Source organism: Athene cunicularia (genome assembly GCF_003259725.1).
Source record: "Athene cunicularia isolate RWA chromosome 12 unlocalized genomic scaffold, athCun1 chr12_part1, whole genome shotgun sequence".
In the NCBI taxonomy this organism is placed as follows: domain Eukaryota; kingdom Metazoa; phylum Chordata; class Aves; order Strigiformes; family Strigidae; genus Athene; species Athene cunicularia.
The window spans coordinates 14,741,010-14,754,396 of NW_020799116.1; the positions used below are offsets into that span (position 1 = coordinate 14,741,010).

At 37.6% G+C, this 13,387-nt stretch overlaps 1 protein-coding gene across 12 annotated transcripts in view; it reads left to right on the forward strand.

Annotated features, from left to right (window-relative positions):
* Window positions 1–13,387, forward strand: part of ERC2 (ELKS/RAB6-interacting/CAST family member 2) — a 532,940-nt gene that overhangs the window by 178,580 nt on the left and 340,973 nt on the right. For all 12 annotated transcript variants that reach the window (XR_003399297.1, XR_003399299.1, XR_003399301.1 and 9 more), the window contains one exon: window positions 7,672–7,839. Coding sequence is in view for 1 of the 12 variants with exons in the window: in XM_026857422.1 (XP_026713223.1) it covers window positions 7,672–7,839 (168 nt within the window). In the remaining 11 variants the exon portion in view is untranslated. The remainder of the gene's footprint in view (window positions 1–7,671; window positions 7,840–13,387) is intronic.

Genomic DNA, 13,387 nt, shown 5'->3' on the forward strand with positions numbered 1-13,387 from the left:
AGGCTCCAGGGACGTGCCTTCCTCTTTGCCCATGGTGGCAGTAACCTTCTCTCTGCTTTCCCACGCGAAGGTGGGCTGGCACCCACCTCGCTGCTTTGGATGCTCCCTGGCAAGCAGACACGCTTGGGCTCCGGGCCGTTATCCTGTGGGTCTGCAGGCAGGCGCCTCTTGCGGTCAGTCCGAGGAGGAAGGTCATTGACGCCCATGGCAGTAGGGTGATGTTCCTCCTCCTCCGCGGACTGCCCTCCTGGTTCAGGCTGCTGGGAGGTGTCTTCCTCTTTGCCGGTGGTGGGAATGATCTGTTTGCTGTCCCACGCAAAGGTAGGCAGCCACCCGCCTCGATGCTCTGGCTCCTCTTCCTTCCCGGTATGATTGGCTTCTGAGGCCTGGAAGCTCGGCAAACTGTGGGCCACCTGCAGGGTCCCTGTTTTTATAGGGCCGGAACAAAAGGCTGTGTGGTCGTTTGTGACATCACCAGTCCATTGTGATGGCGATCGTGACTGCGGCCCATGGGCAGGTTTGGGCATGGTGGGCGCAGCTCCAGTGTCCAGTCGGAAATCCCCCAGACAGAATAGAACGGCGAACGTTATGTCTGACCCCCTTGAGGGGACCAGTAAATCATTCTTACAAGAAGTGAGTGATGATGAGCAGGATTAGAGGGGCCCTGCCTCCAGCCAGGTGGAGGAAAGGGATAATCTGATTTACTGGAGAGTGTGGATCCGATGGCCTGGCACGTCAGACCTACAAGAATTTATGGCCATCGGGAAAGAGAGGATGATAGTACAAAAGGGGAGAAGACTGGCTTTTGGACACAGTTGCTGGAACAGAGGTGGTCTTAGGAAGGCGATTGACAGTGGGTTACAGTTTGCCTTCTCTATTATCCCAGGTGTGGTACTACGGTACATTTAGTGCTTAACTAGTGAATTCAGAATCAGTTTAAAAAAAAAATACAGGTAAACCTTTGTTGGTAAAATTAAGTCTTAACAGTGAAACACAGTAGTGCTTCTTCATGTTTTACTTCCACATGGAGCTCCATAGCACTAAAAACACTTTCATAAATGATGTATATAATATGGCATGTAAGTTAAACAGTTAAGAATAAGGAACTTCAAGAAATAGACGTCACTACTGGAGCTGGTCATGAGTGGTGGCTGATGACATGAAGATTAATAAAGTTTGACTTTGCATTTGGCAATTTTTGCCACTTACATGAACTTTTCGTTCTAAAGTATAACCTAATTCTGAAGTGTTTGCAGTGTGTTGTATATTTCCAGAGCAAGTGACAGAATTTATTATATTAAATAGCTGAAATAAGTAGTTGCTGAGGATAAAAGGTTAGAGAAAATTAAAAAGCAATTTACTTGCATAGAGGCCTTTGAAATGCTTTATGTGTTAGCTATCAGATCTGTTTTTGCTTTATTTTTCTGGAAAATGATGGTGTTCTTCAGATTGCCAGGTTTTACTGGTAAATGTACTGCCAAAGCTTGGGAAAAATAAGTCAAGGACTCTTAAAATTACATGGTGTTGAGTGAAAAGCCAAAGAGAAGGTTTTTGTGTACCAGAAATCCTTATCCTTTCAAATATAAAAATATATATCTGATGCTGTAAAATGACCCATATTTAATTTCCTTTCAGATTATATTAGAAATGACATAGATGTAAAAGGAGAAGTAACAAAATGGCAGACATTTCTCATAGTGTACTGGCATGCTCCATTTAGAATACTTCATTGTTTCATTATTTTTGGGTGATGTGATTTCACAGTACCATTTGCAGGGAAAAGGTAATTTCTAATATTGGCAAATTCATCCTGGGTATAAACGAAGTTAGTATCTTCTGCTTCTCGTCTTCCAGAAGATAAAGAACTGATTTAACGGCTTTTTGTTTTTACACCATCTGGAGGTTCATATTTGACTTATGAAATGATGTCATACCTGCTTAGCACCAAACAGATACCATATAGTACAAGGTTGCATGCAGTTCAGGCTGAGGTAGGGTTTTTTTGTGTTATGAGAAATGTAAAGGGCTTGGTTCATGATTACTGGAGGCAGAAAGAAGAATTTAGGGAAGGAGAAAATGACTGACATAACTGGTGTTCTTGTAAACCTCCACATTGCATTCCTGTGAATAGAAAATAAATCTGTACACCTAAGACCACACACAGTATGAGTTGCATATTCAGTCTCCCAGACTAGCGCTGGCTCAGAGTTCTGCCTTTCTGAAAACTCACGTAGAGCACTGATTTCAGAATGGCTTCTTGCTGTGTATGTTAGTTTGGGGGATGATTCACCTATTCTATCAAAATACCCGGGCTTCATTGTGTAGGTGGATTTTGAATTAAAGTTCTCTGCTGTATTAGTCTCAAAATATTTGCCCACTGGTTGAGGAGATGTAAGAAAATACAAGAAAATATCTTTAGATCATCTTTTTTTTTTTTTTTTTTTTTTTTTGTGTCAGGACACAATCTAATTTGAGCTCCACAAAAAATAGCTTCTAGGGAGGAAGACTAGAGATATTTCTGTTTCCTGTACTTGAAAGGAGAAAAGGATGACACAGATGGAAAAACCATGCTGTGTTATAAATATTATCCTTTTCTGATCTTAAAGGTTTTAGTCTGAGCTCTCACATGGACTTGACTTTAATTATAATATATAATAGTTAAAATATTTCTGCACAAAGGGGAAAAAAGGAGGAGCATCAAATAAGGTAGTGTCTTATCAAAGAATAGGAAAATGTATCGTTTGCAAAAGATCAGTTCGAAACTCCACAGTCCAGACTGAAACATGGGAGATGCTATGTTAGTAACCCATGTCACTAGCTTCTTTTCATCATACTTGAGAAAGATTTTTGTTTCTCCAGGAAGGTGAAATTCCTTCTTAGAGGCATCTTTCCTTGCCATAGTCTTTCTGTCCCAATGCTTGCACTGTCGTGTGAAGTGGAGTTACTGGGATCAAGATTCTTTGGCGGTTTCAAATCTTTTAGAACATTTTTCTCAGTGCAATTGAGGCTGCACTTCAGTCATTCTTTAAGCTTTTTTAAATTAAGCTACCAAGACTAGAAATGAATTCTTAAATGAAAACTGATATAGTCTTATATTAAGACCAATCTCTTCTGGGAATTGGGGTTCTAGGCAAAAGTTACACTGCTTACGTCTAAAAATATTCAGATCTTAAGTCCATGTGCAACTTCTTATGGAAGAATGCAATTCAGCTCAAACACATGAATGTTCATTAATAAGTGTTAAAAAGTTACCATGGAGCTGGAAGAATTGATCTAAGGTGTCAACTGTTTCATGAAGGCATGTGGAGTAATCTTTTTATGACATTAACAAGAAAACAATCTCTTTCTGCATTTAGAGTCAGTCCAGATAACTCTGAAATACTAGGTGCCTGGTACTCTGGTATAGTTGAGGTCATAACCTTTGTGATAAAGGTTTTTGCGTGGATGGCCTGAATGCTAACTAGTGAAAGGAAAGATGGAGATGGTCGCTCTGTTCGAGAGTTCCATGTGTGTTTCTTTTTGGTGTGAAAGAAAACCACCATGCACCTTTTCTTGTCTCTCCAGGTTGAATTACTGTCTTTGTTTAGGGAATAGAAATAATGTCCTGGCCGTGTTATGAGCTAGCTAGTGCTGAAAGGAAATGCAGAAAAGTTCAATGATGTGTTGCTCTTTAACAGCTGTATGAGGACAGGATTGGAGTCTGAGAAACCAGAGTGGACAGGGCTCTGCACCCCTTTCCCACACAGGTTGTCACTCATAGATTTGGACTTCAGTGCCATCTTCTCAACCCTCCTTTTGTGCTCCCAAGTTTTAATGCCTCAAATCCCCCTTCCTGAGTTGAATCTAGTGAGCTGTGATGACAGGGTGTGTGGGAAGAAATTTATGAGGAAGAGTGAGAATTGTTTGCTTGTCCCTTAGGGTGGGGACTGGATGTGTAGAGAAGAAAAGACTATTGACTCAGAAACTGCCTGGTTCAGCCAAGCAGAACAGAACTGTATCAGCACATGTGTAAGCTACTGTGTTATCCCAGTCAGGAGGGAACGGTATCAGTGCTTTGTTTATCAGTGGGTCTGATCACCTTCAACTCCCTTCGATTTAAAGCATTAAGCTTCTACTTAGTGGCAGTTGGAAAATGAGACTTGCGGTGCCTGACTGAAGAGAACCCCTTTTGGAGCTCCTACTGCGATGTTATGACGAGCTTTTCAGCTGCAGCTTAAAGGCCCAACAGAGATTTTTATGATTTGACTTAAGGGATTGCTTTCAGACATGAAGCAAATCAGTGATTAAGTATAAAGAAGATGTGGTAATGAGTTTCAGATGAGGTCTTTTATGATTATTAAGGGGTCTGAAATTTTGCTGCTACTACTATTTCTTGTTTTCTAACTTAAAAAGTCATCTTTGAATCTCAAACTGCACACTGCTTACAAACTGCAAGATCCTATTACTGTAATATTGTAAAAAATGTCTTAAAAATAAAATAAATTCAGTAGAATATAAATCTTTTTTCCGGTGTATAGAAAAGCAATGAGCCATTTTAAGAGCAGGAGGAACATGCATTTCAGATCCAATAGATCATCTAAATTGGTCCCAAACCAAGTTTTTAAAAAGACTTTGAATACATTTAGCATTACAAAACTCAGGATATAAAAATAAATAAATTAGATTTGCTGATTGTTTTGTACTTTACTAATATTCTGATTAAGTATGAATAAAAGTGCTTAGTAGATAGGGCCCTTTCTGACTATTCCAGCTGCAGAATTTAAAAATGCTAAACTGATATTTATACCCTTTCAGTTACTTCCAGCTAGCTTTTTATTATGAATAAACTGTATGAATTTCTAGGTAATGTAAACTTAAAACCCTTGTTCTTTATTTTCTGACATTCGTATGCTTGAAATTTAGATTAGTGAATCTAAAATTTCTCACTTGCCTGACTTCCTGCAGCTCTCTTGTAGATGGAGAATTATTCGAGATTGCCACATCATATATTTTCAATCCAAACCTTGTCCTCTCAGTGGTGTACCTTGCAGCCAAAACAAACCTGTGTAGGTCCACTTAATGCGGACACCTCATGGTTTAAGAGCTGCACAAGAAAGCAGTATCAGGAAAATGGCCTCTGTTCAAGGAAACCTGTCTGTTGTAACAAATGATTGCACTCTCTTTACTTTGCGTGAAATTAGAATGGGATTCTGATGGCTTGCAAACGTCCTCCATGCCCATACTGCCACCTCTGTGTGCTCTCTGTGCTACATAGAGTCTTTCTCTGGGTGGGGCAGAAGGACAAATGTAGAAGTAGGTCTATAGCAGTATTTTTATTATCCTCTCTCCTGGATTCCAAGTTTTGTTTTGGAAAACCAAAATATTTCACTAAGAATGAATTCCTTTATTTCTGTACCCCAGGCTTGAATTTGGGAGTTTGAGACTGCACAGGGAATGCAGAATTGAATCTCTAATGCTTAACATTGACAGTGGGTTGGTTTTGTTGATTTCTTCTGATGTTTAAAAGTGCTAAAAAAATGTCAGGGCTATACTATATTTTCTTGTATTATTTTATTTACAAATTAGCCCTCAAAAATATGAGGCTCACGTTAAAAAAAAAAAAAAAAAAAGGAATTCGATATGTAATGAAATGTGGGTTTTTTTTACCCCAAAATATCTCAAAACAGTTTTCTGTGCTGTGCTGCCCATGAGTTGCCCAGTGGTTCATTTATAACCTCATTTCTGAACCAGAATGTGGAAACACAGAATCATAGACAGGTTTGAGTTGAAAGGGACCTCAAAGCTCATATAGTTTCCACCCTCTGACATGGGCAGGGACACTTTCCACCAGCCCAGGTTGCCTGAAGCCCCATCCAACAGTCAATATCTTTATATTCTTGGATTATTACAATATTGACTTCTAATTGTTTTGTCCTTCTTTACTATATAAAAACCGGCACTATTAAAACTTGTGAAAATTTTCCAGCATTACTTCTTGCTTGCAGTTTCATCTCCACTTCACCTTCACATCATTGTAAGACCACTTATGTATTTGCTTTATTCCCTTCCATTATTATATGTTAATTTAATGAAACTGTGACAAGATCTCTTACTTTGAATACCTTTTTGAAAGTTCTTTAGAGGCAATAGTCTGAATAGTATATTAGGAGTTCTCAAAGATTCTATCAGTGAGTATCTTGACAGTGACTGCTTCCTCTCTTCCCTGTGTGAAAAGTGACACCTTGGAATTGTACCTTACCCTGTGGTAACTAATGTTGGCGGTGCTTAAGTAGAAAGATATTACTAAAAAAGGTACTAGGATTTTGAAGCTATGAAGTAGGATTGTTAAATCTACTTGAAAAAAGTATCTTTTCTGTCTAGTTCTTTTTCTTCCCCCGTTTTGACGTTTTTTTTGTGTGTTTCCATCTGGATCCCTGTGTATATGCCTACAGCTGTGGCCATGATTGTTCACATTGTGCATACTGTCCTGTTTCTTGATTATACTCCCCAAAGAGCCTGTTCCCTCCTCCTCCATTTCCTTGAACAGGTACCCTGTCATTTAGATTTTCTTTTTTTCTTGCCACTTTGTTCCTCCCTTCACCAAATGTTTTTATCTATTTTGACGATAATATTTGTCCTTGAAGGTTGCTGTTCCTTTCCCTCCTCTCTCTCCTCTTGTGATGGAGGAGTCAGCTATTTTTCCATCTTATTTCCAAATGCTTTTATGAGTCCCCAAGCTTTTAATTGTGATTAGCAATAGAGCTGTTTGTAGAAACAACTGCATACAGATAGTAACCAGTATCAAGTGATCTACAGTTATTTTTCCAGACCACCAGAAAGTATTTGCCTGACCGTGATTTGAGACTGTTTGAACTGTGTGAAAGGAATGATAAAATTGCATGCTTGAGCATTTTTACAGCAAGAAATTGCAAAATCAAGGCTACATACACTTTGTGTGTTAGAATGCGTTTGTTTTTTTTCTTTTCTTTTAATTTTTTTTTTTTTTTTAGGTTTTCTAAAGGGAAAAGGCAGTTTTGTAATGCAGAGCAATTTGGTGAAGTTCTTTATTAAGACATTTCTGCATAGGACAATCCTTGGGATATCCCTTATTTTGGTTAACAAGAATTTGTACTTACTACAGAAAAATACAGTAAGGCCCATTTGTTAAGAGACTTGTGCGAGATACACTGGAGAAAAGTGAAGAACCTTATAATTTCCCCATTTGCCATGTCTTTGTAAAATAATTGTGTTTCTAGACTACTGATCCATGCCCAAACCTGTGTAGAGACTGTAGTATCTGATTGCCCACTTCATGGTTTTAATGGGCAAATTAAATACAGGATACAGGACACTATTTTCAATGAGTTATATATTTAATAAGTCAAGAATGTTTTGGTTTTGGTTTTGGATTCTTTTTGAGTATTTTATGTGTATGTCAAGTTTGGACTGGTTTAATGCTATTTCATGTTGTGATTATTCTACTTTTTCTCTTCATGTATTGGTGCTGGAAATGATTTAAATTTTTATTACATTTTAACAAGTAAAAGAAACTTTTAGTCTGAGATAAAGTTTGAAAATCTACATAGAGAAGAAAAAAACATTTCTTAAGTGACAAAAAAGGGTATTAGAAAAAAATAAAGTATGCTGATGATGTTTACTAAAACCTAAATATGTTTGATTTACTTACTGTAGGTTGATGCCTTGCGGTTACGATTGGAAGAAAAAGAAACCTTTCTGAACAAAAAAACAAAACAACTTCAAGACCTCACAGAAGAGAAAGGAACGCTGGCTGGGGAGATTCGAGATATGAAAGACATGTTGGAAGTAAAAGAAAGAAAAATTAATGTCCTTCAAAAAAAGGTAAGATCACTGATGAAGAAATATGCTGTAAAACTTTTGAGTCACATTCAAAGGAAATATATTTATTTCTTACAGCGTATAACTTTTAATATACTAAAAAATGTAAAGAGTAAGTCTGTAATAGTCAAATAATTCTCTAATAGATGATCCGTGTTACTGTTTTCCATGGGATCATTTCTATAGTATTACATCTTAATTATATTGTTTCATAAAGATATTAGGTACTGCAGCTTCCAGAAAATTATGTGAATTAATGTCCTAAAAAGTCTGACAAACCTTCTTATTCATGAAATACTCAGTGATCCTTAGTAACAGTGATTTCTACTCTTTTTAAATAATGTAAATAAAATCTGTGGGACTGCTAAAAGATTAGGATACTGCTTTCTTTTTTAAGCCTTTTTTTTTTTTTTTTTATGGGGGAGGATGGAAATGGGGAAATAACCTAAATTAAGCCAATTACCTGCTTTTTCTGTGAGGTAAAGGCATTAAGAAGGGAGGCTCTCTCTGAACAGCCTTATTAGACTTATTTTCTACAAATTTAGCTAACTGCATTTGCTATCTTTGGGAAGTTGGATTTAATCATTGCGGTTTCCATTTGGGGGAGTGGGGAGGGAATTTCCTGGAAAGGCAGCTCTGCAAGTGTTCTGCAGACAGCAGTAGCGTATACGGTACCCTTTTTCTTCTGCTTACAAAAATATTTATGCTAGCAGGTATGTGTGTTTTGTGTATCACACTATCGTATATAGATGCACTCATGAGCACACAGATAAATGGAGAAAAAGTTCCTGACATCAAGTACACTTTACTGTTACTTCTCTTCTTTTACAGCCACTCAAAAAATGTCTACTCTTTACTCTCTATTATTATCTAGGTAGTTCACGTTACTCTGATTTTCCTTCACGATTCATATAGGGCTCATAGTCTGGCTGTGCTTCTGTCTGCAATTGGTTAAATACAGTCTTTAAAAAGCTAAGTCCTTATTTTCCAGAAACTGAGAAGACTGCTTTTTCAGGCCCGGGAAATAAGGCTTACCAAACCTGGAATATAGGTACTCGTCCACTTTAATCTTATTTCTGAATATTTGCCTTGTTAGCAATGCTGATGATGTAGAGATGGCAAACCTCAAACCTTTTATCCTGTGTGCTGAATGCTAGTTAGTTTTGGACATCACTTGAGAATTTTGAAGAAAAAGGATGCATCTTTTCTTGTGATTGTATTTTATAAAAGCCCCAAACAAACCAACAATTTACAGTTGGTCTTGTATTTAGATCTTGAGGAAATGGATTAGTAGGAGGAATGTGCATTCAGTGATCAAAATTGTGTGATGAATATGACTTATCACAGAGCTGTCAACACTATCTGTCATGGCTATGTGCTCAGAAATCTGCAACACGGTGTGTTTTTCTAATACATCATGGCTATTTTATTAGGGCTTGCAGATGGTCTTGCCTCTTTAGCACCTGCTTCTTAATGAAAATAATCATTCTCAAACTGCACTATCTCTCTTCACTAAATCATAAACACATGTTTTAGCGTTATGAGCTCTAGTATACAATGTGATAAATAAATCCTGATAACTGCTAGGTGCAAAACCAGAGTTAGTACTAAATTGACTCTGAAACTGGAAGTAGCACCTGAATTTTTTTTTTTTGCCGTTTTTATTCTGGTGAATATGCTTCATCAGGGAACTTCTGAAGTTCAACTTTTCTGCTGTGGGTTTATTTAGAGAAGAGTGAACTATGATGATTATCTTAAAAATACCCAAGAAAAATAGTTCATTTACATCACATAAAAGTTATGTGTAGATTTGCTTCTCTGGAGCATTTTTATTAACAACATTATCTTAATATGTAGATGTTAGCATGACCAAAAATGCTATTTACCAGATCATCTTTACACCATTAATTGGTTTATAGGAAAGAATATTATATTTGAAAAATACATTTTCAAAATTACTCTTAGGTCACAATTGCATCTTTGGATCATTACTTTTACTTGTGCCTCGCTTCCAATATGTTTGGAGATAAATTCACTCACAGATATTTTGACTAGAGAAAAATTTGATTGAAATATCATCCTGCTCTACTCACCCATTATTTAAATAAATCTAGCGTATGATACTAAAGGATGCGTTCACTGTTTACTTTTCATGTGTGTGGTGTACAATTATGAAGTCGAAAATTCTGTGTGTCACCAATAGAAATTCCAGGCTTTTAAATTAATCTAAAAAAAAATAAATTCTCCTTGTCTAGTGAACCCAAACATTCAACTTCATTTTAGCAGTACTTACTAGATCATGACTTCTCATAGTTAGCCTCCTTGAGCATCACAGCCTCCTTGGCAGCAGATGCAATCTCATCTCTGGACCATGATACTTGCATGTAGAAGGGAAGATTTTAATTGTCTGTCTACTTTTTTGTAGAAGCTTTCCTGACATTAGTGCCTTTCTGTTCTAGATAATTTTAGCCTCACTGCATGAAATTATGTGTCCTGGGGCATCCATACCTCATAGAGTATTTAGTCTGTCAAAGCCAAAGGGAGCACAGCTCCTTTTTAACCATAAGCAGATTGTTCATTCAGTCATGTGTTATATCAGAAATATGTTGGGCTATGTATAGCATTAATTCCTAGTGCTGTAGTATTCTTATTGTAATATTTTTGAATAGTCACTTTTCAGGAATTTTCATATAGTCTAGTAGTGGATGCTGTCCTTTAAGAAAAAGATTGTCTGAGATACCTCTATTCTTTCCAGTTTTGGCAACATACCTTTCTAATAGCAACCATATATAAGTATAAATTTTGATGGGAAAGTATTTAATATGTATTGATTGCAGTAATTTTATCCTTGTTGCAGATGAAGGTATTAATATGGTAATGATTTAACAGGAAATCTAGATTTATTAATAACTAACAGCAATTTATCATTATAAACTAATTCAAAAAATTTTATAAAAATTGTGACTTATTTACAGATTCTAAGATGACAAAATTCACACTAATTTACATTATGGTGTTTTAAATCTATACATATGTACATGCGCATACACAAACACAAAATGTACAAATACACCCAGAGACAAAAGTCTTTGGATCCAGTAAGTTGAAGTATGTACCCACACAAACCAGTAAGCAGAGGAGTAGGTGAAAGAGAAGCTAGCTCAAAGAAAAATTTCCCTCCTCTCGGGTTTAGAGTAAATCCTTCCAATGCCTTGACATTCCTCAGCAGGCGATAATTGAGACTCGAGCAGGTTGACTTCGCCCCGGCCTTCCGTCAGCTCTGGCAGCAGATGTCACCTTAAGGGTTTTGGTACCTGCGAGGCTCCCAGCTCAGGGGAGATGCTGGTCACAGGCTGCTGTGATCCAGGAGAGCCCAAAGGGTCTCCCTGGTGGTCACAATTTATCGGGTCCGAGATAACTGACTTTTGTCAAATACTCTCTGGTGCCTTCGGGCAGTTGCACAGGAACTTGATTAATGTGCACCCCTGTTGCTGTTCCCATCTGAGCACATCCCAGGCACAGGTGTGCCAGGCCATCAGGAGATGATGGGCTGTCGTAGCTGTTTCCGAGCAATCCAGAGGGCAGGAGTCAGGCTTGTTAAGGGGGTGCCTTAATGTTAGCAGTCCTCATCTCCACAGTTTGGTGTATAGCTCAGGGGGTGTGGGTGGAATCACACCTAGCAACAAGCAGCGGGACGAGGAGGGGTGAGAATTGCACCACCACAATCCTTTACTTGAATATAATTACAGTTCTACCTTTTAATCCTTAATGGATTACACATGCCTCTTGCATTCCTTTGATTTTTACTCATCTCCTTCTGACCTTTTGGCCACTTCTTCCGCTATTGTTTTCACTTCAAGTGATGGCAGGCAGACATTTGTACATTGAGCATTTAGAAATTAATTTGTTCTAATGTGCACATATATGTGGAGAATTCAGTGTGTGGAAAGCAACGTAGACAGTTTCATATGACATTTAGGAGGTGAAATAACTACTGGGCCCTCCAGTGGATTTTCTACACTTCACATACCTTCTTTCAGGACATTGCCCTGGTTGCTCTCTTATGAAAACCCTTCTGAAACTGGAAGAATTGCTTCTAGTTCTTTGTCCTAAATTCTCCCAAGACATTGGATTTTTCTGACTGTAATATTATAATGCTTGTCTCCATTTTCTTTTCTCTATGCAGGGTCAAATTTTATATTTATGCATTTTTATTTACTTTTGACGTGAGGACTTGTGCATAACCACTTACTCTAGTGCCTTCATTTGCTGATGCAAGATAGATGGCTACATCTCTCTTCACTCAGCCTGAAGTGCTTCACTCAGCCTAAAATAATATTTGTTTTAATGGTTGTATTCAAGTAATTGAAGAATGAAGAATTTGTATATAGAGCTTAAAAATATTTCTGTCAGTAATAACATGAAACTGAGTAGGAAGGAATATGTAACTTGGAAAGATGCAATTTCTAATTCTTTGTTCTTTCTCTTGTATACATTACTGTAATCTACCATGTTGAAAAATACAAAGGAGACCAAACTAAAACCAGAAAAGCTTCTTTTCAAAGTTAAAGCTGTTTCTTCTTTCTGGGTAGCTGTTATACTTGGAGGACAGGACAGAGGTGTGGAAGAAACAAAAACATTGGCAACAAAACAGCTGTGTTGAGTCCCATGGGGTGACGTAGGAACACACATAAGGCAACATGTTACTGAGGAAAGTGATGGGCTAGATAATGAGCTAATGATGCATTGTCCTGCTATGCAGTGGTTTTGGTGTAATTTTTGACCAAATTGAAAAATTGCCTCACTATTCAGTATAATTTGCAGGCTTAAGGGAGGCCCAGAACTGGAACAGCATGCAGTTAGAGGATTTGGATCAAGGTAGATTGGCATGGAGTAATAATAAACTTATGTCAATGTCAGAGGTGCAATATTACTTAATATTTCTTTCTTTTAGAATCTTTGGCACCACTGTTACATTTTAGTGCCAGTAAAGTTGGGTATGCTGTTTTAATAGCCTTGTTTAACCTGGCAAAGCTAGTCTTACACCTCATATCTGTCAGTTTAGCATGCAGAGGGGCAGACCTCAGAAATCTTTATGTATTTTTTTACCAGAATGTGTAAGTTCTATGAATATGGCTGAGTTGTGCTCTTGAAGGGTAGAAGTGTTGAACTGGATGATGATTTTTTCATGTCCCTTTTTGCTCCCATATTTTCTCTTTCATACAGTGACTATGCCTACTCTGTTTTGTTTCCTAGGAATCTGTAGATATATTTTAAAAAACAATTATATACTCTGAAGTATGAGTCTTGGTGTTGAAAATGGTAGCTGTTGAGACAAGAACAGCATAGAGGATGTAGACCTGGATCATATTAGGACAACAGCGTGTGGAAATTCTTTTGTGGGGACTATTATAAAAGAACACCATGTAAAGGGGGCTAATATAATATTCTACTTTGACTTGCAACATAACTTTTCATGTAAAATGTTACAGTTTCCATCTTTAATAGTTTAAGCTTTGTGATTGATGAAGTGCTACATGACTGAGGGCCC